General features: G+C 42.2%; 1 protein-coding gene across 1 annotated transcript in view; it reads right to left on the reverse strand.

Annotated features, from left to right (window-relative positions):
- UNC13C (unc-13 homolog C) overlaps positions 1–21898 on the reverse strand; it is a 1145854-nt gene that overhangs the window by 166901 nt on the left and 957055 nt on the right. Inside the window, exon 30 of the mRNA XM_069765967.1 lies at positions 9090–9170. Coding sequence (XP_069622068.1) covers positions 9090–9170 — 81 coding nt within the window. The remainder of the gene's footprint in view (positions 1–9089; positions 9171–21898) is intronic.

The following is a 21898-nucleotide window of genomic DNA, read 5'->3' on the forward strand; positions in this document are numbered from 1 at the left end:
GCACTCTTAGGTGCGGTATTGCGGACCAGTGGCTTAACTGGGTTCGCTTCCACCGCCATATTACGCTGCCATTTACTAGCAGCAGGTTTTCACCTGCACGGTGGACCCCGGACTGCGAACGCCTCTATTAATATTACATCTTATTCTCGGTGCGTTCCGCCAGTCCTAACAGTCGTCTTCAGCACCTGACACTGGGGAACACCGCTTAGTATACCGCTGCTTCACTGGCGCTCGCCGTGGGGTACTGATGTGGTACACGGGCGACGCACGTTTGCCACACGTATTACACACACGGACACTGACAACTGAAATATTAGGACATGTGAAACCAGTCTTAGGATGTAAATTGGATGCTTGGTGTTAAAAATTGGATTGTACTCACATAAAAATTGGATGACATTTGCATTGCACACATCTGGCATTGCAAGAAGAAAATCGGACTGATTGTAAAATCGCTAGCATGATTCCAGCCTTAGGGTATGTGCACATATTGAGCATTTGCTTGCAGAACTCTGCAGCAAAAATACGTGTATTGCTGCATTTTTTTTGGCCCATTTTTGTCACAGTTTTTCATGCATTTTTGTACAGCAATGAAAGCTTTTTTGAGCTAAAGATATTTAAAAAAAAAGTTTTGTGATGTAATTTCTTGGTTTAACACCTTCTTTTTCATTTTTATGCAGTAGCATCAGGGTAATGGAATTAGGGTGTCAGCAGCTGTCATTGACACAAAGTCCTGGGTTTAGAAATGAAAAGGTGTCAGCCACACATCCTCATTACTAAGCTGGTAAGTAAACACACACACACAGGCACACATGCGCACACGTGCACACACATTAACAGAATGAACGTGCATAGGCTGTAAGCAAACAACAACTGTTAATTCTTACAAAAATATTGTTTGGGCTTCCTCATAATTTTCGTAACCAGCAGAGAGAAATCCAACAGCTGAGGGCTGATGCTAATATTCTGGGTAGGAGCCAATAGCCATAAAGGTTCTCAAGCTATTAATATCAGCTCACAGCTGTTTTCTTAGCCTTTACTGGCTAGTTTACAGGTGGATCCCAGAAAAAAATAGATATAGGGTCCCCCTATAAAATTTAACTAGCAAAGACTAGACAGACAGCTGTGGGCTGACATTAATAGCCTAGGAAGGAGCCATGAATATTGGCCCCCTCCCAGACTAAAAACATCAGCTTTCAGCTGCCCCAGGAAACGCGCATCTATAAGATGCACCAAATCTGACACTTAGCCTCACTCTTCCCACTTTCCCTGTAGCAGTGGCAAGTGCGGTAAAGTTTGGGGGCTTGATGTCACCTTTGTATTGTCAGGTGACATCAAGACCACAAGTTAGTAATGGAGAGGCATGTAAAAGATGCCCCCATTACTAACCCTATAGTGATTTTATAAAAAAAAAAAACACAAACCCAGAATAAAGTCCTTTTTTAAAATAATGATACAGACTCCTTTATTGAATCTAAATTAAACCATACTCACGGAAAACCTATTCCACTAAAGCCAATTTCTCCTGCAACAAAAATGAAATAAAAAACCACAATATGTGAGGTGCAGGCAGAGATATTATGGTGGATTAGAAAGATATGTTGTGCTCAGTGTAACAAAAACAGTAGCAATCTCCCCTTCCATAAGAGCTAACGGGCTCTCGCTCAACCCGACTCTAGGGAGTAAACAAGTGGAGTGTTAGCGGCTGCCGGAGACCTGTATGAGAACAAATAGCACGGTGACGGAAGAGGAAGAAGCAGCACATGTGGCAGATGGGAAGGCCAGTGGTTGGCGAGGTCCACTAGTCTGCATTTAAGCACAGTGAAATTCCCAGGCTAAGGCATGTTGATCGTGCATGTGTCGGTTAATGCATCTAGTAGTCAAATTATTGCAATTTTAGCCTCTATCGATAGGGCTGTAGGAGAAATCAGTGCAACGAGGGTCTTATTTGGTAGACACAATGAGATTTTACACAGATTAAACTAACCTGATGTATCTGTTGTAAAAGCTTGGAATGTGAGCATCAGCTGCAGAAGATCCATGGGTCAGCAAATGACCATTAGATATAAAAAAAAGAGATCTTTGTGGATAATTTCCACGATGCTGAATGAAATGAGATGTATATACATGTAGTCATATCCTGAGGAAGAAATAATTTTGTACTTCAAAAGGTGTAGAATAAACCACTACCTTTCAACTCATCACACCGGGATATACTTCTCATTTCATTCAGAAGCGCGTAAATTATCCACAAAAATCCCTTTTTTAGAATTTTAGCCTCTACTGAATCTTTTTTTTTTTTTGCAAATTTGGCAGATAATGTGAGTTGGGTCATCTTTTTCAGTTTTAAAGAAGGCCTAGGTGGCTAGGCAACCCTTGCTGCCCATGTGAACTGCAGATTCACGACTGGTGCTGGCCAAAGCCAAAGTTGTCTGAGGATGCAATGCTTGTCATGGTTGCATTACTCCATGTCTGTGTGGCAAACCGCAATGTGATCTCCTCCTCTGCTGAGCTGCTCAGCTGCGTGCCTCTGGGTTCACACCAAGTGGCATCTGCAACCTCATTGTCATTTTATGTGTCCTCCAACTGCTCGCCCTGAAAGTCACCCAGAGGAGATCCTCTTGCCCTGATACCACACAGTACAGTCCGCATGTGCCTCTAGTATCTGAGTCTCATAAGGATCACCTCCTCTCCCGAGGGTTAAAGTCTGATGATGAGGGTCTGGATTCTGCTCAGACCTTACTTCGTCCAGCCCCGGATCCAACAGGAAAAATTTTTGGGCATCGGTGTATATGTTTTCCTTTTCTGGATTCTGTGAATCTTTGAAGCAGACCTCTGATGCCCATGGAATAAAATGTGTGAACAGCTCTGTAGAATGGCCCATCTGTGGTTTCCTATAGTCAGTTGGGCGTTTGGAAATTTGTGACTCGGTGGAAACAAGGGTGATTGGGGTGCCACCTCTGAGAATTGTACTGTGTGTGATGTTAAGGTGGAGGAAGAGGAGGAGAGGCCACTTGATGCAGTACTTGTCATCCATTGGAACATTTGCTCTTTCTGACACTTATCTACAAGGCATACCGCTGTGTGGCTGCCAAAGAATGGGAGTCGAGTAGCCTATCAAGTAACAGATGTTGTCAGTGGTCTTTGGATAGGACGAGTTGGTGTTTGTTCAGCTGAGCTTTCATTAACATTAACACCTAACCCACGTTCACATCGAACACCAAGCCTATTCCCCCTTCCACCACAACCTCGCTTTCTCCCACTCATGTAATATGTACCCTTCCCCTCGTTTAACCTGCTGTTTCACAACCTTAGGCCCACACCTGTCAGTCACCTGTGGCAAAAAAAAAAATCACTATTCATTTTCTTAGAGAGTTGGTCTGAACAACACTCTTAGGCTACGGTCACACTATCAGTATGTGGTCAGTATTTTACATCAGTATTTGTAGCCAAAACCAGGAGTGGAACAATCAGAGGAAAAGCATAATAGAAACACATCACCGCTTCTGTATTTATCACCCAGTCCTGGTTTTGGCTTACAAATACTGACGTAAAATACTGACCAAATACTGCTTGTGTGACGGTAGCCTTAAGCCTAACAATTTGAGGAGCAAATGGGGCCACCTGATTCCTCATTGCAACACAGTTTTAGCACAAATTATGTGGATTAGCAAATAGGGCCTCCTGGCTGAACCCCTATATTAGGACTAACGATTTTGAGGAGCAAATGGGGCCTCTTGACCCCTCACTGCAACACAATTTTAGCACAAACCATTTGGATTAGCAAATAGGGCCTCCTGGCCTATTCCCTATATTAGGCCTAGTGATTTTTAAAAGCAAATGGGGCCTCCTGATTCCTTACTGTAACACAGTTTTAGCCCATATGATTTGGATTAGCAAATAGGGCCTCTTAGCTGAACCACTATATTAGGCCTAATAATTTTTAAAAGCAAATGGGGCCTCCTGATTCCTCACAGATACAGAGTTTTAGCCCAAGTGATTTGGATTAGCAAATGGGACCGCTTGCCTGCAACACAGTTTTAGCACAATCTAGTTAGATGCTGGAGAATCGGTTTCACACAGGACAGGATCATATCTAACTAAAAGACAAGTTCACTTGTAGCAGCAGCAGGAGTTGCCTCTCTAGACTGCTACACTGAGAAAATGGTGCCAAAATGTCCAATTTTTATATGGACAGGGACATGTGACTTCACCAGCCAATCACAGAAGGCCTTGTGCCATTACGTTGTGGATGGTTTCTGCTCCCTGATTGGCTGCCAGAATGTGCACACATTAAGTTGATACAGAAAAATTGAAAAAAAATTACACTCTGTCGCTCTTCTGACCTAGACACACCCCCTCCCCATCATACAGCACCACTATCCTAGACTATGTGAAAACAAAAGAATTAGTGGAAACACGATCATTTACCGATCTGGGACTGAATTTTGCCGACTTTGAGAAAAAATGAATCTGAATGTGCTACATTCGTTCCAAATTTGAGATTGGCGAATGTTTTCCCAACAAGTTCGTTCATCTCTACAAGTGACCTCATTTTGGAAACTAAACCTCTCTAGGAACTTATCTAGAGGTGTGGTGAACCTTAAACCCTCAAGGACTTTACAGAATTTTATACCATTGAGATGTGAAATGAGAAAAAAAAATTCTCCCACAAAAAATGCTGTTTCAGATCTAGAAGATAATGGACTACACAATTTGTTGTGCAATTTCTCCAGAGTACACCGGTATCTCATATGTGGTGTAAATTTACTGTTTGGGCACATGTCAGGGCTCGGAAGGAAATTTTTGGCAAGAATAGATTGCTGATGCTATGTCACATTTGAAGAGCTCCTGACATACAAAAACAGCAGAAACATCCACAAGTGATTTTGATTTTGTAAACTACACCTCATGTGGAATTCATCTAAGCATGTAGTCAGTATTTTTATGCCTCAGGCGATTCACAGAATTGTATAACATTGGGCTGAGTCAGTGGAAGATTACCATTTTTTCCACTAAAATGTTGCTTTGGCTCCAAGTTTTCAATTTTTAAAAGCGATAATGGGAGAATGAAATGATACAATTTGTTACACAATGTCTCTTGAGTATGCTAATACCCCATATGTGGTCAAACACTACTTTTGAGGCACAGTGCAAAGCTCAGAAGTGAAGAAGCGCCATATTTGAGTACAGATGTTGCTGGAATGGTTTGAGGGTGCCTGAGATGCTGCAACAATGGAACCCCACATAAGTGGCCCCATTTTACAAACTTCACCACCCAAATAAATTCATCTAGGGGTGCATTGAGCATGTTGAAACCACATGTGCCTCTTACAATTTTATGCCATTGGGCGGCGAGGAAAAATAAATTACATTTTTAAAACTAAAATATCGTTTTAGCCCCAAATTTTAATTTTTATAAGGGTTAATAGGAAAAAAAATGGACATCACAGTTTGTAGTGCAATTTATCCTGAGTCTGCCAGTACCCTACATGTGATCAGGAAACACTTTTCAGGCACAGTGCAAAGCTAAGAAGAGAAGGCGCCCTATATGATAGTGCTGATTTTACTGTTATGGCTTGCAGGTGTCGTGACCCATTGGAAGAGCCCCTGTGGTGATAAAACAGATATAACAGAAGAACCCCCCATACATAACCTTATTTTAAAAACTACACCTCTCAATTAATTCATCTAACAGTGCAATGATCATATCGACACCACAGGTGTGTCACCGAACTTTATACTATTGTGCAGTAAAGAAAAAATGATTACATTTTTGCAACAAAAATTTAGTTTTAGCTACATATTTTTCATTTTCACATGGGAAATGGTAAAAATGGGACCAGAATTTGCCACACAATTTCTACTGAACGTGGAAATACCCCCTTTGTGACTAGTTAGCAGAAAAAAAGTACAATAGGGTCATATCTGGTTGACAATTAGATATTTAAAAAAATATGCTAAGCTGGTCTGGTTGTGTTCACACAACATGTTATGGCATAGAAACCCAGCTGCGGCAGCTCCACGGGTCCTCAGGCTGAAGAAAATCACAGAAAGGAAAAATGATTGATAATCTGTGCTGCTGGTAATCAAAATGGTAAATCCAGGTCCACACAATGCTATATGATATGTTAGCGTTGGCGGAACGCACCGAACAAATATTTATTTAGAAGAAGTTGGTGCGTTCGCAACCCGGGATCCACCGTGCAGGAAAGCACCTTCTGCAAGATATGGCGGTACAAAAAGCAGTATAAACAGACTCTGTTACTTCCCAGAGTTTGTTAGCAAAGATAACGCTGTGCCCTGTTTGGCTCACAGAGGAACACAGCTACTTGGTAGAGCAGATGGTGGTCATGCAGTCAAATGCAAACATGAAACTCCTCACCGGAGGTGCCAGCATTCTAGGGGCTTATTTCAGCTGGGTCCCTGAATACACAAACACGAAACTCCTCGCCGGAGGTGCCAGCATTCTAGGGGCTTATTTCAGCCGGGTCCCTGACTGCATACAAACATGACCACACTGGCGCTGAGCTCATACATAAATTGATACTAGCACATGGTCGTGCGGCCATGCGAACCTTATATAGCTGCAGCAAGTACAGGACCTTCCTAGAAGGACCAATGAGAGGCTGCCACAGAGCCTGAGGAACTTCAGGACCTTCCTGGAGAACCAATGGGTCTTGCTGCAGTATCTGAGCATGTGACACTCGATCTCCAATGAGAGATCTTACCCTGGGCTTGCTCAGAAGGGGAAAAGCAGGACTTAGTCCCAAAAGCGTCTGCTTTGCGCTGCCCAACACTGGCTTCAATGGCAGAAGCTGGGAAAGCAGCAGTAACCCTTTGCACAGAGTCAGACTGAGCGAGACGCTGGGACTGACATCTCGCTGAGCAGGCTCCACTGTGGCAGGAGAAGAATGGGAGACCACAGCGGAGATGGCCCGAGATTCCCCCTATGCAGAGGTGGTAACTCTACCCTTAACATGCCATGGCATAACATACTATGCCATAACAATGATCAGTGAAAAAAAAAAATATAATTGTGTGGATCTGGATTTACCATTTGGAGTACCAGCTGCTCGGATTATTCACAATTCTGCCTTTCTGTGATTTCCATATGTGACAGTGACACCAGCGCTGGTTGGACGCAGGCGACTGTCAACGCCACTCCAACGGCAAGGGCACGCGAGGTGAGTATAGAGTTTTTATTTTCACAAGGCCAAACATAGCGACTGAGGAGGGGTTGTCCTAGTAGTGGACAAGCCCTTTAAATATAATTAATTGCAGATGCCATATGGTTTTTTAAATCAGAGGAATATGTAGGAACAGTATGGCCCTATAAGTTTCTATAGGTTCAGTAGAATGGCTTTGTGTTTTAAAGTTGCAGAACATTTTTAATATATTAACTAACAAAGAAAAGGCCAATACATATGCAATGTGCACAACTAATAAATATATATAAAAAGTATGCTTTATTAACACTGGAGAGAAGACAAAGGACTTACAGATAAATATTAATGTTATTGCCGTGTTCAGATCAGAAAGCACAGTGTACCATGAATGCAAGAGGATACCACAATTAAATTAAATAAGGTTCATTATACAACTCATGATACCATACATCAATGGGCATCCCCAAAGAACAATGCAATATAAAGTGCATTATGTAATCAAGATAGTACCAGGCATACCTGATCCCCTGGAAGCCATGGAACATGCCAAATCACAAGAGTAATAATCATAATAAAGTATGAGAGGACAACAGGTAAGAATGACTGATAATGAAGATGATGGGGGGGGGGGGTTGTGAAACAGACCCGACGTGTATCGCTGTGGTGCAGCTTCGTCAGATTTATGGCTTTTTGACAACATTTCTAATATGACATGTGCACAGACCCTTTGAGTGATCTAAATTAAAGTATCGAAAATGAGGAATAAAAGTAAAAGTTGCTTATAACACACATTAATACTTCCCCCAGGGCAAAAGTACCGTAATTGGACATCCAGAGACAATCAAAGTATAATGGCAACATGCAGAAGACATAAAGGAAACATTAAAGAAGAGCAAATTTGATAGAGGAGATATGAATGCATATTGCGAGAATAGATTACGGGGGGATATGACATTATCCTCTTATCAGTTTAAATACTGTGAGAATGGAGTGATTATTTTTATTCTCCTACAGGCAGACTATAGAAGCTATGCACTTAAATTCATAACATGGGCCGTGGAAAGGAAATGTCAGATGTGACAGACTTATTACATCAATGCTTTGAGGCAAATAGGCAAGGCTAGAAAATGATTTAATTTACTCTGAGAAAATTGGATCTCCTGAAAAAATGATTCATCTACAAATATGGAAATACCTCTATGTTAGATCACGGATAATCCCATTAGCAAGCAATGGCCATAAAAAGGTACATACGAGCAGATTATTACGGATATTTTGTTCATTGAGAACTGTTGGTCAATATTGTCAAGTTTTTGAGCTCCTCAAAAAAATGTGTTATCTACCCAGTACTGGGCTAGATTGAGAAGGTTAAAAAAAGTGGTGTCTATGATCTAAGTTAGGGTGGAAGAGTTGGGTTTTGGTAGCATAAGAGCAGAGACAGACGTATTTCTAGTGCGAGAATCGCATCGCTCTGCACGGACTGGCCCGGCACTTCTCCTGACCTGAGAAAGACAGCGTGATGGATTACTATGCAGCTATCAAGCTCAGGTCAGGAGAGCCAACAGAAAGTGCGAGGTTTACGATGCGATTCTCGCACGAGAAATACGGCAGTCTGTCTCTGCCCGTACAGTGATAAACAACATTACACACACTGGAAGTAGCAATCATTTTAGAACCATCTGTTTAAAAAATGCCCAGTACGCTTCCAGAGAACGCTTCAATGTATATTTAATATGTTGTATATTCCCAAAGGCAAATTCTAACTTTGCAATGAAAAGGATTTGATCAGTTAAAGAATCTTGCTGAAATAGCAGACAAATGCTTCAGGGGCTGACAAAAATTTTTTTTATAGAAATAACCATCTGCCGAAATACTAAATTATCTTTTCATGCTGTTGTTAATAATCATTGAGCAAGGTACCTTAATTGTGGCCAGAACAACTTCCATAATCGAGCACTGTCGAGGTGTGAGACTCCTGGCTTCCTCTCGAATCACATGATCCTACAAAAAAGATAAGAGAAAACAAATGAAAACTGCTTCTACACCATTAATATATATGACTCTGTTCCAAAACTGGTAATTAATTTAAAATCTGCTGCATTTATATTTCTTGGCCCATGTGAAAATAATTCACAGTAGATTAACTAGGATTATTAAATCAGAAAAAAATCATGTAATTGTTAAGCATTCAACCATTTTTACTGACTAATGACAGGTGGGAGCCTGAATACAGCACCAAACTAATGCCTGTTCGCAACCTGGTACTTATTCTGTATCTTGCCAGAAAACTGAATATAGGTAATTTTTCTTCATTCATCTTATTTTTTGATAATTTAATGTGCCGCTATTACATGAGCAACAAATTACAGTATTCTAGGTCTTTTCAGAAAGTGATATTCTGGGGTTTGGAGCTTAAGAAATTCAGTTTAATACATATTATTTAGTGTTTCAGCTGTGAAAAAAAATTCCAGAGACAAGACTGCGATATTTTTTTTAGTCCCCTATGGATCTTTTTTTTCCCACCGTGGTTAGTGTTTGCACCTCTGACAAGGATCATCTTTTACAGTATTGAGTTACATAGATCCGAGATTTATGCTATGTCCTTAAAAACGAATGTTTTCTGTAGCACAATTTATTTTTATATTCCAGTACTGCAAGAAGAGCATTTTAATCCAATATACTGTAATAGAAAGTAGCCATAAGATCACCTATCTCATTCTGTTCATATGTCAAGTAAAAAGTATAGGTATATAACAATTACATGGACCTCTGATCCTTCCACTAGCAAAGCAATCTCAACTAAGTGTCAAATCAATTACTACTACAAAGGACAAGTACATTTACTAAGCCAATAAAAAGTGAAAGAAATCAAGTTCTTCTCCATGCTGCTGTGTTAAAATAACCCAATGGACATCATCCCTAAATTGGATCGGATTAAGTAAATTTGATTTTATATGGACTTTGTATTTCAGGATTTCACCAAACCCTTTTTCAGGCCACATGTAGACGGCTTGCAGAATAGCCATGTATAGTAATGAAAAGGTTAAAGTGGAATGTACAGCATACTTATGGAAATCTGATTGTCTTTCTCTCATGCTTTGTTAATATTCTCTATGTATCATTGTAATCTTTTGATGATTACTTGGAAGATTGACTTAACTGCAGGGAAGCAATTCTTGCATAGCTTCAATAAAGGTCACCTACTCTTAAAATGTCCTTTATGTACAAAGGTAATGTATATCAATTATTCCTCTCTTTATTGAAAATCTCTGCACAAAGAAGCTTTTCAATTAAAAACAATCAAGCAAAATCCTTTAAGACTTTATCGTATTGAAATACTTCTTCTAATGTGGCACTGGCTTCAGAACACAAACATCCGGTAAGTGTCAATGCCGGGAAAACACTAAAGTGACTTTGTAACTTCTGTAATGAGTTCTCCACTGGCTCGGATGGAAGATGAAACCAGGCTTCCCTATCATTACAGACAGCGGGGATGCCAGCTCTGAGTCTACAGAGAAACTTTAGGAAGAAAGCAAGAGCACAGCACACTCCTCCAATAAAAAACACTTCCCTAACCTTTCATTTAAAAAAAAACACAAAGTGCATTTGCTTCCCAATTGAGAAAGTGTTGTCTGTGTAATATATACAGCTTGAAACGATTACCACACAGCCAGGAGACAGGGAGGGACTTTGTGAATATAAATTGAGCCGTTTTCTATCAAAGGATATCATGTGTGAGTTTGTCGATAGTTTCAAAGGAGCCTGCCCTTTGAAAAAAACACTATTAACCTGCAAATATGGGGTTAATCTGCAGGTTAATAAACATTACAATGCCCTGCAGCTGCTGCACTGAAAGCCTGGCTGCTGGGAGGAAATGCAGTTTATTCCTCTGGCTTTAGCCATGTAGGCGGCTTCAGTCACCACTCAGTACATAGTGAGCAGTAGCTGTAACCACGCCTCTGGTACTGGCTGACAGCCAGCAAAGCAGCGCATCAGTGTTGGCTTAGTACTGGGGTGGAGTTTCAGCTGAGCGGTTACTATGTACTGAGCGGCTTTCAATGACTGAAATCCCAAGGCTGTTCATTTCCTATTGACAGCTGGGCTTTTATTGAGGCACCCACATGGTCTCAGAACACTATTAACCTGCAGATTAGCCCCATACCTGCAGGTGTATGACACTGTCAGGATTCCTGTTGTCCTTCTGCAGTTTAACAACTAGTGGCTTCTATTGTTCACCTTGATAATTGTGCTGCATTTACACTCCTTAACATTGGAAGCTGCTGTGGTGTTCTGACATTGGCCTTTACTAAGATGGCAGATTTTGAACCTGTGGAATCCATCTTCTTCCCTGTTTGGGCCTACTTACAGCCATATGGATCGCTCACTCATTGCTTGAGTATTGTTTTGAACTGTAAGTCTAGTTCCAGTCTCCAGCTCCTGACCTGTCATACCAAGACTGCTCTCACTTATCTCTGGATTGATCCTACAACTCTTTTTGCTATCTCCAAGGACTTGTACTACTGCTAGCTGTTCCTTACTCATGCTCCTCTGACAACAGGATTCCACCAGTGCTACAACAGTATTGTAAGAGACAGGTTCCCTTTATATGACAAAATGTAAAGCGTCACTTAACTACAACAACGGATCTCACTGTCACTGGAAATGCATTTATAAGAGTCTCCTGTCCACTGTAAAATCACTTGAAAAATATAAAAACTACTTACTACAGTTCTGGGAGCAGTGAGACATTTTCTTATGAATGCAACAGAAGTCATAAGTTATAGCAGAACATTTCAAGAAATTTTGCCAATTGATCTTACATAGGTGTTGACCAACATCTACAGTGGAATGTAAAACTTTAGACACCCCTGGCCAAAATTACCGCTATTGTGAACAATTAAGCAAGCTGAATATGAAGTAATCTCTATAAGGCCTAAAGTTGTTAGTTAGCTAGTTGCATTTTAAGGGAAAAAATAGTCTGCTTTTATTTCAAATATGCAAAAAGTTTTGGCACCCTTGTGCGCTCAGATAACATTGACCAAGGTTTCAGACCTTAATTGACCTTAATTGATCTGCTAGGGTTATGGCTTGATCACGATAATCATTAGGAAAGGCCAGGTCATACAAAATTCCCACCTTTTTAAAAAAAACAGCTTCCTCTAACCTTGTGTGAAAAACAGCAGCCATGGGTTCTTCTAAGCAGTTGCCTAGCACTTTGAAAATGAAAATGGTGGATGCCTACAAAGCAGGAGAAGGCTTTAAGAAGATAGCAAAGTGTTTTCAAGTTGCCCTTTCCTCACTTCAAAATGTAATTAAGAAATGACAGCTATCAGGATCAGTGGAGGTCAAGATAAGGTCTAGAAGACCAAGCAAAATTTCAACAAGAGCTGCTCGTAGGATTGCTAGAGTGGCAAATCAGAGCCCCAACTTGATTGCAAAAGACCTTCTGAAAGATTTAGCAGACCCTGAAATTGGGGTACATTGTTCTACTGTTCATAGACACCTTCACAAATATGACCTTCATGGATGAGCTATGAGAAAAAAAACTTTTGTGTGTCCGCACAATAAAATTCAGCATCAAAAGTATGCAAAAAACATCTAAACAAATTTGATGCATTTTGGAAACAAGTCCAGTGGACCGATGAAGTTCAAATAGAACTCTTTGGCCTCAATGATGAAAGGTATGTGTTGAGAAAAAAATGGCACAGAATTTCAGGAAAAAAACATCTCGCCAACCATTAAGCGTGTGGGTGGATCAATCATGCTTTGGTGTAGCAGCCAATAGCACAGGAATATTTCACGGGTAGAGGGAAGAATGGATTCAATCAAGTTTCAACATATTCTTGACGCAAATATAGCGCCATCTGTAAAATAGCTGAAGTTAAAAACAGGTTGGCTTCTACAAATGGGTAATGACCCTAAACACCTGCCAAAATGCACAATAGACTACCTCAAGCTGAAGGTTTTACATTGGCTGTCACAGTCCCCTGATCTGAACATCATTAAAAATTTGTGGCTAGACCTGAGAATAGCAGTTCATGCAAGATGACCCAGGAATCTCACAGAACTGGAAGAATTTTCCAAGGAAGAATGGATGAAAATCCCTCAAACAAGAATTTAAAGACTTTTGGCTGGCTATAAAAAGCGTTTACAAGCTATAATACTTTTAAAAGGGGGTGCTACTAGGTACTAACCATGCAGGGTGCCCAAAATTTAGCTAAAGCCCATTTTCCTTTCTGTAATTTTTAAAATGTAAAAGATAAATATATATATACCGTATATATTTAAATATAAGCCAACCCCCTAATTTTGCCACAAAAAACTGGGAAAACTTAATGACTTGAGTATAAGCCTAAGGTGAGAAATGCAGCAGCTAACGATAAATGTCAAAAGTAAAAATATATACCAATAAAAGTAAAATTAATTGAGACATCAGTAGGTTAAGTGTTTTTGAATATCCATATTGAATCAGGAGCCCCATATAATGCTCCATAAAGTTTATGATGGCCCCATAATATGCTCCATATTTAAATATGCCCCATATAATCCTGCATAAAGGTTAATAATGGCCCCATAAGATGCTCCATAGAAACATGTGCCCAATACAATGCTGCACAAATGTTGATTATGGCCCCATAAGATGCTGCTTAAAGCTATTTGCCCCATATAATGCTGCACAAACCTTGATTATGGCCCCATAAGATGCTCCATAAAGATATTTGCCCCATATAGTGCTGCACAAACATTATGGTCCCATAAGATGCTCCATACAGACATTTGCCCCATACAATGCTGCACAAATGTTAATTATGGCCCCATAAGATGCTCCATAAAGATATTTGCCCCATATAGTGCTGCACAAACGTTGATTATGGCCCCATAACATGCTTCATAGAGAAATTTATCCCATATAGTGCTGCACAAACGTTGATTATGGCCCCATACAGACACTTGCCCCACATAGTGCTGCACAAATTTTGATTATGGCCCCATATGATGCTCCATACAGACACTTGCCCCATATAGTGCGGCACAAACGTTGATTATGGCCCCATACAGACATTTGCCCCATATAGTGCTGCACAAACTTTATTGCCCTATAAGATGCTCCATACAGACACTTGCCCCATTTGCTGTTGCTGCGATAAAAAAAATCACATACTCACCTCTCTGTTGCTCAGGCCCCCGGCACTTTCAATATTCACATGACTTCTTTCCGGCACCGCTCCATTTTCAGCATCTTCTGCACTGACGTTCAGGCAGAGGGTGCACACTAACCACGTCATCGCGCCCTCTGACCTGAGCGTCACTGCAGAAGACAGAAGATGCTGAAGATGGAGCAGCGGAACGGGGAGCAGATGAATATCGCGCAGCGCTCCCCTCCCCGTTATACTCACCTGCTCCTGGCGCGGTGCAGTCCCTACTTCCCCGTGGCCTCAGATTCTCCCTGTACTCCCTGTTTCCGCTCATTACAGTAATGAATATGCGGCTCCACCCCTATGGGAGGTGGAGCAGCATATTCATTACTGTAATGAGCGGTACCATGTGACCACTCAGTACAGGAAGAAGCTGCCGGCGCCGGGGAGCCAGGGACCATGCCCAGGAGCAGGTGAGTATAATTAGATAGCCCCCGCTCCCCCTCCCCTGCCGACCCCTGGGTATGGGCTGAAAATCTCGACTTATACTCGAGTATATACATATTTTTGCCTAAAATACAAAAGATATGCATCATCTTTATCTTTAGGTCTTTTAGAGATCATTTCATCTTCAACTTGCTTAACTGTTCACTATAACAGTAATTTTGACCAGGGGTGCCCATACTTTTACATGCCACAGTATCACTCATTATTTTCCCATACACGTGTTTTTAATGGGAAAAAAGAAAAAAGGGATCAATAGTGCCATCATAATATGACTAAATAAAAATTCAAACAGCTTGATTCTTAACTTCCCTAACATCATTTATGGGCTGAATATCGATAGGCCCCCATACACATCAGATGGTCGTCTGATCCTATCAAATTGGCAGGTTTTGAAAAATGTCATCCAATTTGTAATCATAATCAGTTTTTAACATAGCCATTAGAGGGGTTTTTTTTACATGGCAAATTGTAGTTTTAGAATGACATCATTAATGTTATCATATGATGTTCTAGAAAATGGGAAAAATTTCTAAGTGCAGTGAGTTAGTAAAATAAATGCAATTCTGATAGCTTTATTTTTTTTACTGTGTTCCATAAGTGGTTTAACCCCTAACGATATAAGACACACTGGTACATTTTATGCTGGCTCACTGCTTTGATGTGGCTTCACATGCTGAGTTCGCATCTTTCCCGGCAGATGACAGATTTAATCAGCCATCATATGCTTCTAATAGCTGCATGTGGAGCGGAGCTCCATGCGCAGCTGTTAACATGTGGCTGCTGTTAATCTTGGATACTGGCAAGACATGAGGGGACCTGTAGATGTTTGGGTCCCTCAGGTTTGGCCGAAGTTTAGAAAAAAATTTGGTTCGGATACCAGAATGGTACCCGAACTTGATCCCGAACATGGACCATATTTACATCAATGAGGGGCCCGGACAGCAGTTCTCATACAATGTTCTTTGTGGGAAACAGAGGCTCTGACCGGCGGTAACCTTACTGATGTCACAGTCGGTGACAGCTGCTGGGTATCATGGACCGCTGCGAGTTCATATGCTGTCACACAGAGGACAGCGTGTGAACTATTGGCTCACACACACATAGAAAAGTATTTTATTTGTTAAAAACACTCCCTGACAATTACCCTCTTTCACCAATGTATTAAAGATAAAACACCCACACCGGTCCACTGTAGTACAAGAGATCCGCTGTAGTCCAAATCGAGGTCCCACGATTAGTCCCATAAAAATAAAAAACACATATATTTGGTTTAGCTGCATTGGTAAAAGTCTGATCTATCAAAATATAAAATAAATAAATCCAATCTGTAAATGGTGTAACAAGAAAGAGAAAATAGAAAGGCAAAATTGCGTTTTTCGGCAGCCCAACAACACAAAAAAAAGTAACACCATGAGATCAAAACATTGCATTTACTTCAACATAATATCATTACATACATAACCTTGGATAGCAAAAAACAAGCCCTCACACAGGTCCATATTCTGAATATGAAACATTACAGCTCTTGGAAAATTGCAATTGCGTTTGTTTAGCCATTGCAACAAGAGTAGATCAAACTATCGTATCTACCCCAAAATGGTATCATCACACTGAGCTGAAATTTGTGCAAAAAATAGGCCCGCATAGCCCCATTTCCCGAAAAATTGAAAACATTACAGGTCTCAGAAAATGCTGAGAAATGCCAATTTTTCTGTATTTCCAAATTTCCAAATTTTTTTTACCACTTAAAAAAAAAAACTATACGTTTGGTATCTGCGTAATCGTATTGACCTGGAGAATCATATTGTCAGATCTGTTTTACAGTATTGTGAAAACAGTAAAAAAAAATAAAATAAAATTGTAGAATTTCACCTTTTATGCAATTTCAAAGCAATTTTTTTCATGTATCACTTGATAAAATGAATCCTCCTTATTGCAATGTGAATGGAACAATAAAAAAGTTATGGCCCATGAACGTAAAAATGAACATGAAAAAACATATATATACTTTTATACCACCATATTGCAGTACACAGCAAAAATCACAATCTCCTATGAAGCACAACCTGTGGATACCAACATGGCAGCTGTGAGGACCATTTGCAGGTGCCCAGCTGCCATGACAACCCCAATTATCATGGTACCCCTTGATCATTGGGGGACAATGGGCAGGATCATGCACCTTAAAAGCTGCTACCAGAGTTTGACCATGCTATTTAAGTAGTTAAAACAGCAGACTGAGCCCAGCCATATAACCAAATCTGGTATGAGATGTAGGTATACATCATACATACATCAAGAAATAGTTAAATGGTTGTCCCATATTCCATATTCTTGATTTGGGTGCCAATGTAAATGAGCAGGTAGCCATGCGTTGCTCTAAAGACTGTGGAGAAATAAGCTTCATTTCCAGTGTCACACAATAGGGTCCCTTTGCCAAGATAGATGTGGTTCCTCTCATTTTAGTTATTGGTGCTGTAAATGCAGAAATAATCCGTTTTGTAATTTGTCCGAAATACCTGTCTTCAGTCCTGGAGGCAGGTCTTTCCCCCCCTGCTGCAGACACCTCACAGCCGTCACTCAAGTCTTCTTGGCGCCGGGCGCCGCCTCCTCAGCGCTGTTTGTTTTTAAATCTGCCGGTGCCTGCGCTCTTTTCTCCTGCCTTGGGCAGGTGCAGTGAGCGCTGCCTGTCTATCCTCATATGCAGTCTCGCTGACTGCGCCTGTGCGGCCGCCCTGCCTGTGAATCCCAGCCCCTCAGTGTCTTCTGATTTATTCACACTGCGGGGATGGGATTCCTGGACATGTGCACTTCGTGTCTAAGCCACTCACCCAGGTCGCAGTGCGCATGCCCAGGAATCCCAGCCCTGCAGTGTGAATAAATCAGAAGACACTGAGGGGCTGGGATTCACAAGCAGGGCGGCCACACAGGCACAGTCAGCGAGACTGCATATGAGGACAGACGGGCAGCGCTCACTGCGCCTGCCCCAGGCAAGACAAGAGTGCAGGCGCCGGCAGATTTCAAAACAAACAGCGCTGAGGCGGCGCCCGGCGCCAAGAAGACTTGAGCGACGGCTGTGAGGTGTCTGCAGCAGGGGGGGAAAGACCTGCCTCCAGTACTGAAGACGGGTATTTCGGACAAATTACAAAACGGATTATTTCTGCAGTTACAGCACCAATAACTAAAAGAGCCACCTTGTCAGAATGCAGCATGCAGTTAGTTTCAAACGCCTGGGGGGAGGGGGTGGGGTGACAGGTTCCCTTTAAGATATTACTCTGTTCTAAAACTGACCATTTCTATGATATTAAAAATTAATTTACATGTACAAAGTTTCTTGTAGATTTTCTTTCATGTATGAGCCTCGGGAACTATTAAACTTCATTCTGAAAACTATAACACATCCCAACATATTTAATGTTTTCTCTCCCAAGCATTTAGGATATTACTGCACTACACTGGGATCAATAAACTGTGAAGAAACTGAGAAGAAATAAGTGTGTAGATTCATAGCTACAGTCCAATGTAATAATGGTTAGTTTTTTTTTACTGGAAGAGCAACATGCTTTTTAAAAAAAGGCAGTTCTATCGAAGTTACATAAATTATTCATCATTTATTTATGGGTTTTTTTATGACTATTTTATTTATATTGCCTTATCATGGGAGATAATACATTTTGTTTTACACCAATTAATGGATGGTTGTCATAAACCTATCTGTACCATTTCCATCTTTTAAAAAAAAAAGATGTTATTTTTCCTAACATGTTTATTTTAATAAATATTCATATTTTTTCTTGAAATAACAATTCTGGAGCATCTTTTTAAGAACTGTGAGTCATGCTGCTCCTCTTTTATACCTCCCCAAAAATTATGAGTAAGGGAACAGCAAGTTACCATTTGGGGGGTGTCCATTCACATTCTGAGACTGTCCAGTGCTGACAGAAGCAGATTGTAGAAGGTCAAACCCTTCTAACAAGGGCATTTGTAGGACATGTTTTACACATTAGTCTTTATAGAAATATATGAAAAATGGTCAGTATTTTCTTCAATGTGCTAGACCCATTTTTGACCTGGGTGTCAGTTTTTCAATTCTTGTTGCATCTGTTTTCTTTTTTAAAGAAAAAAAATTCTCCTACCAATGAAACTGTAAAATATGGATAGCACATGAAGGACATCAGTCTGCTCTCCTTTTTTTCCCCAAAGGCCACTAACATACATTGACAACATTTGATCCGAAATATGGCTCAAGGCTGCACAAGTCCACAATCAAAAAGAAAGGAAATGTGAAAAAGCATGTCAGGGGTCGAGTTCCAGCTTCTGCACAGGGGAAATCTCGGGCCATTTCTGCTGCGGTCTCCCATTCTTCTCCTGCCGCAGTGACACCTGCTCAGCGGAGACGTCTGTCCTTCTGTCTGGCTGAGTCTCACTCTGTGCTTAGGCTTGCTGTTGCTTTTCCAGCTTTTGCCATTAAAGCCAGTGCTGGGCAGCAGCGAGCAGACGCTTTTGGGACTAAGTCCTGCTTTTTTCCCCTTCTGAGCATGCCCAGGGTGAGATCTCCTGTTGGAGATCGAGGGTCACATGCTCAGATGCTGCAGCGGTTCCCATTGGTCCTTTATTGGAAGGTCCTGAACGTGCTACAGCTATATAAACTTCGCATGACCGCACGGCCATGCGCTAGTGTACAATCGTATACGTGTTTGTTGTGAGTGCAAGTTGTTCATTAAATACCCCTTCCCTATTGTATGACTGTTCGCGTAAGGAGTATGGCTGCTACCTAGCGCCCGACTAACCACTCAACGTGTTACACACGAATCAGCGACTATTGCTGTGACCGCCAGTGCGGCGCCACGCGCCAGTTGTGCGCTTCCTAACCCACGTCCGGGTGCTTAGTGGTGTCTGCCAGCACGGCACAGTTCGCACTTCGGTGCTCTAACTATACCTAACACACCCAGTTGCGGTGTTGTGCGCATGTAGTCTGTACGGACTTCAACCCTGAGTCTTGGGATTGAGTTCGCTGACTCCTTGCTTGCACTCATTAGTGCAGTATTGCGGACCTGTGGCTTTACAGGGTTTGTTTCCACCGCCATATAGCACTGCCATTAACTAGCAGCAGGTTTTCACCTGCACGGTGGACCCCGGACTGCGAACACACTAATATTATTTCACCTTTTACTTGGTGCGTTCCGCCAGTCCTAACAGAACACTAGCGCCAGGATCTGGCTAGTAAATGGAGGACATTCAGCAATCTTTGCGGTATATCCAGCAGCTGGAGGGTAGGTTGGTGGCTCTCGAGAGCTCAACCTCAGCTGTGGATGTTACCGCAGTTGCTGTACAGGCTGCTAGTGTGGCTGCAGCTACCTTGTCCACTACCACCCCTGTTCCGACATTATCTCGCCTCCCGCTGCCAGAAAAATTTTCTGGAGATAGCAAATCTTGTAGGGGATTCGTGAGTCAATGCTCTATTCACCTCGAGCTCCTGGCTGCACGTTTTCCCACAGAGCGGGCTAAGGTGGGATTTATTGTGTCTCTCTTGTCGGACAGGGTGTTGGAATGGGCTACGCCGCTGTGGGAGTGTGGCAATCATGTGGTGCACAGTGCTCTGCTGTTCCTGAGCACTCTGAAGCAGGTCCTTTTAGGACCTCAAGTCACCCAAGACATGGCGCTCCAACTGCTGGCACTAACTCAGGGTGAGTCCTTGGTCAGCCATTTTTCCATCCGCTTTCGTACTTTAGCTTCTGAGCTGGAGTGGTCGGATAAAGCCCTTATCCCCATATTTTGGAGGGGCCTGGCTGATCACGTTAAGGACGCTCTGGCCACTAGGGAGATTCCTGCCATCCTGGAGGAGTTAATAACTGTCTCTACTCGTATTGACCTCCGTTTTAACGAGCGGAGGTTAGAGCGAGCCCAGTGTAGGCAGAGGTTTCAGCTAAATCCCACCTTCGCCAAACCTCTGGAATCTCCGGTCCAGGTTCCTGAGTCACATGAGGCCATGGAAGTGTCACGAGCGGGATCTAAGTCCCGGACCGCTTGTGCACTCAAGGTCTGTCATGCTTGCCAGCAGTCAGGACATCTTGCCACCAGATGTCCCCAGCGGTCGAGGAAACGTCAGCGTCTAGTGGTAGTAGGTGGAGGTACACTAGACATGGCGACGTTTGCCTCCAAATTGTCCTTTAAGGGGACAATTAATATAGGCTCATCCTCCCAATCGGTAGAGCTCTGCGTGGATTCTGGGGCGGAGGGCAATTTTATGTCTTCTGCCTTCGCCCAACGTCACGCAATACCCCTGGTTATGCTAGCTTAACCAGTAACAGTTTGAGTGGTGAATGGGTCGACACTGCCCTCACAGATAACACACCAGACCATCCCTTTTACTCTGTCCATGTCGCCATCCCATCAGGAGATTATATCTCTGCTCATCATTCCTGAAGGAATTGATGAGGTTCTGTTGGGGATACCTTGGCTACGGTACCACTCTCCTCACATCGAGTGGTCCTCAGGCAGAATTCTGGGATGGGTTGAATCTTGTGGGGGTAGGTGTCAGAGGGAGTGCGTTCAGGTTGCTACTACAGAGGTACCCGCAGATCTAGCCTCTTTCCCCAAGCAATATTGGTCTTATGCAGACGTGTTCTCCAAAAAGGCGGCAGAGACCCTTCCGCCCCATCACCTCTATGACTGTCCTATTGATCTCTTGCCTGGTGCTGAGCCTCCCCGGGGTCGAGTCTATCCGTTATCTCTCCCGGAGACGGACGCAATGTCTCAGTACATTCAAGAGAATCTGGCAAGAGGGTTCATCAGGAAGTTAGTGTCACCTGCTGGGGCAGAGTTCTTCTTCGTGCAGAAGAAGAATGGGGAATTGCGTCCATGCATAGACTACAGGGGTCTTAACGCCATCACCGTTAAGAATAAGTATCCTTTGCCCTTGATATCTGAGCTCTTTGATAGCCTTCGGGGAGCAAGGGTGTTTACTAAACTAGATCTGCAGGGTGCTTACAACCTGATTCGCATCCGTGAGGGGGACGAATGAAAAACGGTGTTTAACACCAGAGATGGGCACTATGAGTATCTGGTGATGCCCTTCGGGCTCTG

This window comes from Ranitomeya imitator, chromosome 4 (genome assembly GCF_032444005.1).
Source record: "Ranitomeya imitator isolate aRanImi1 chromosome 4, aRanImi1.pri, whole genome shotgun sequence".
NCBI lineage: Eukaryota > Metazoa > Chordata > Amphibia > Anura > Dendrobatidae > Ranitomeya > Ranitomeya imitator.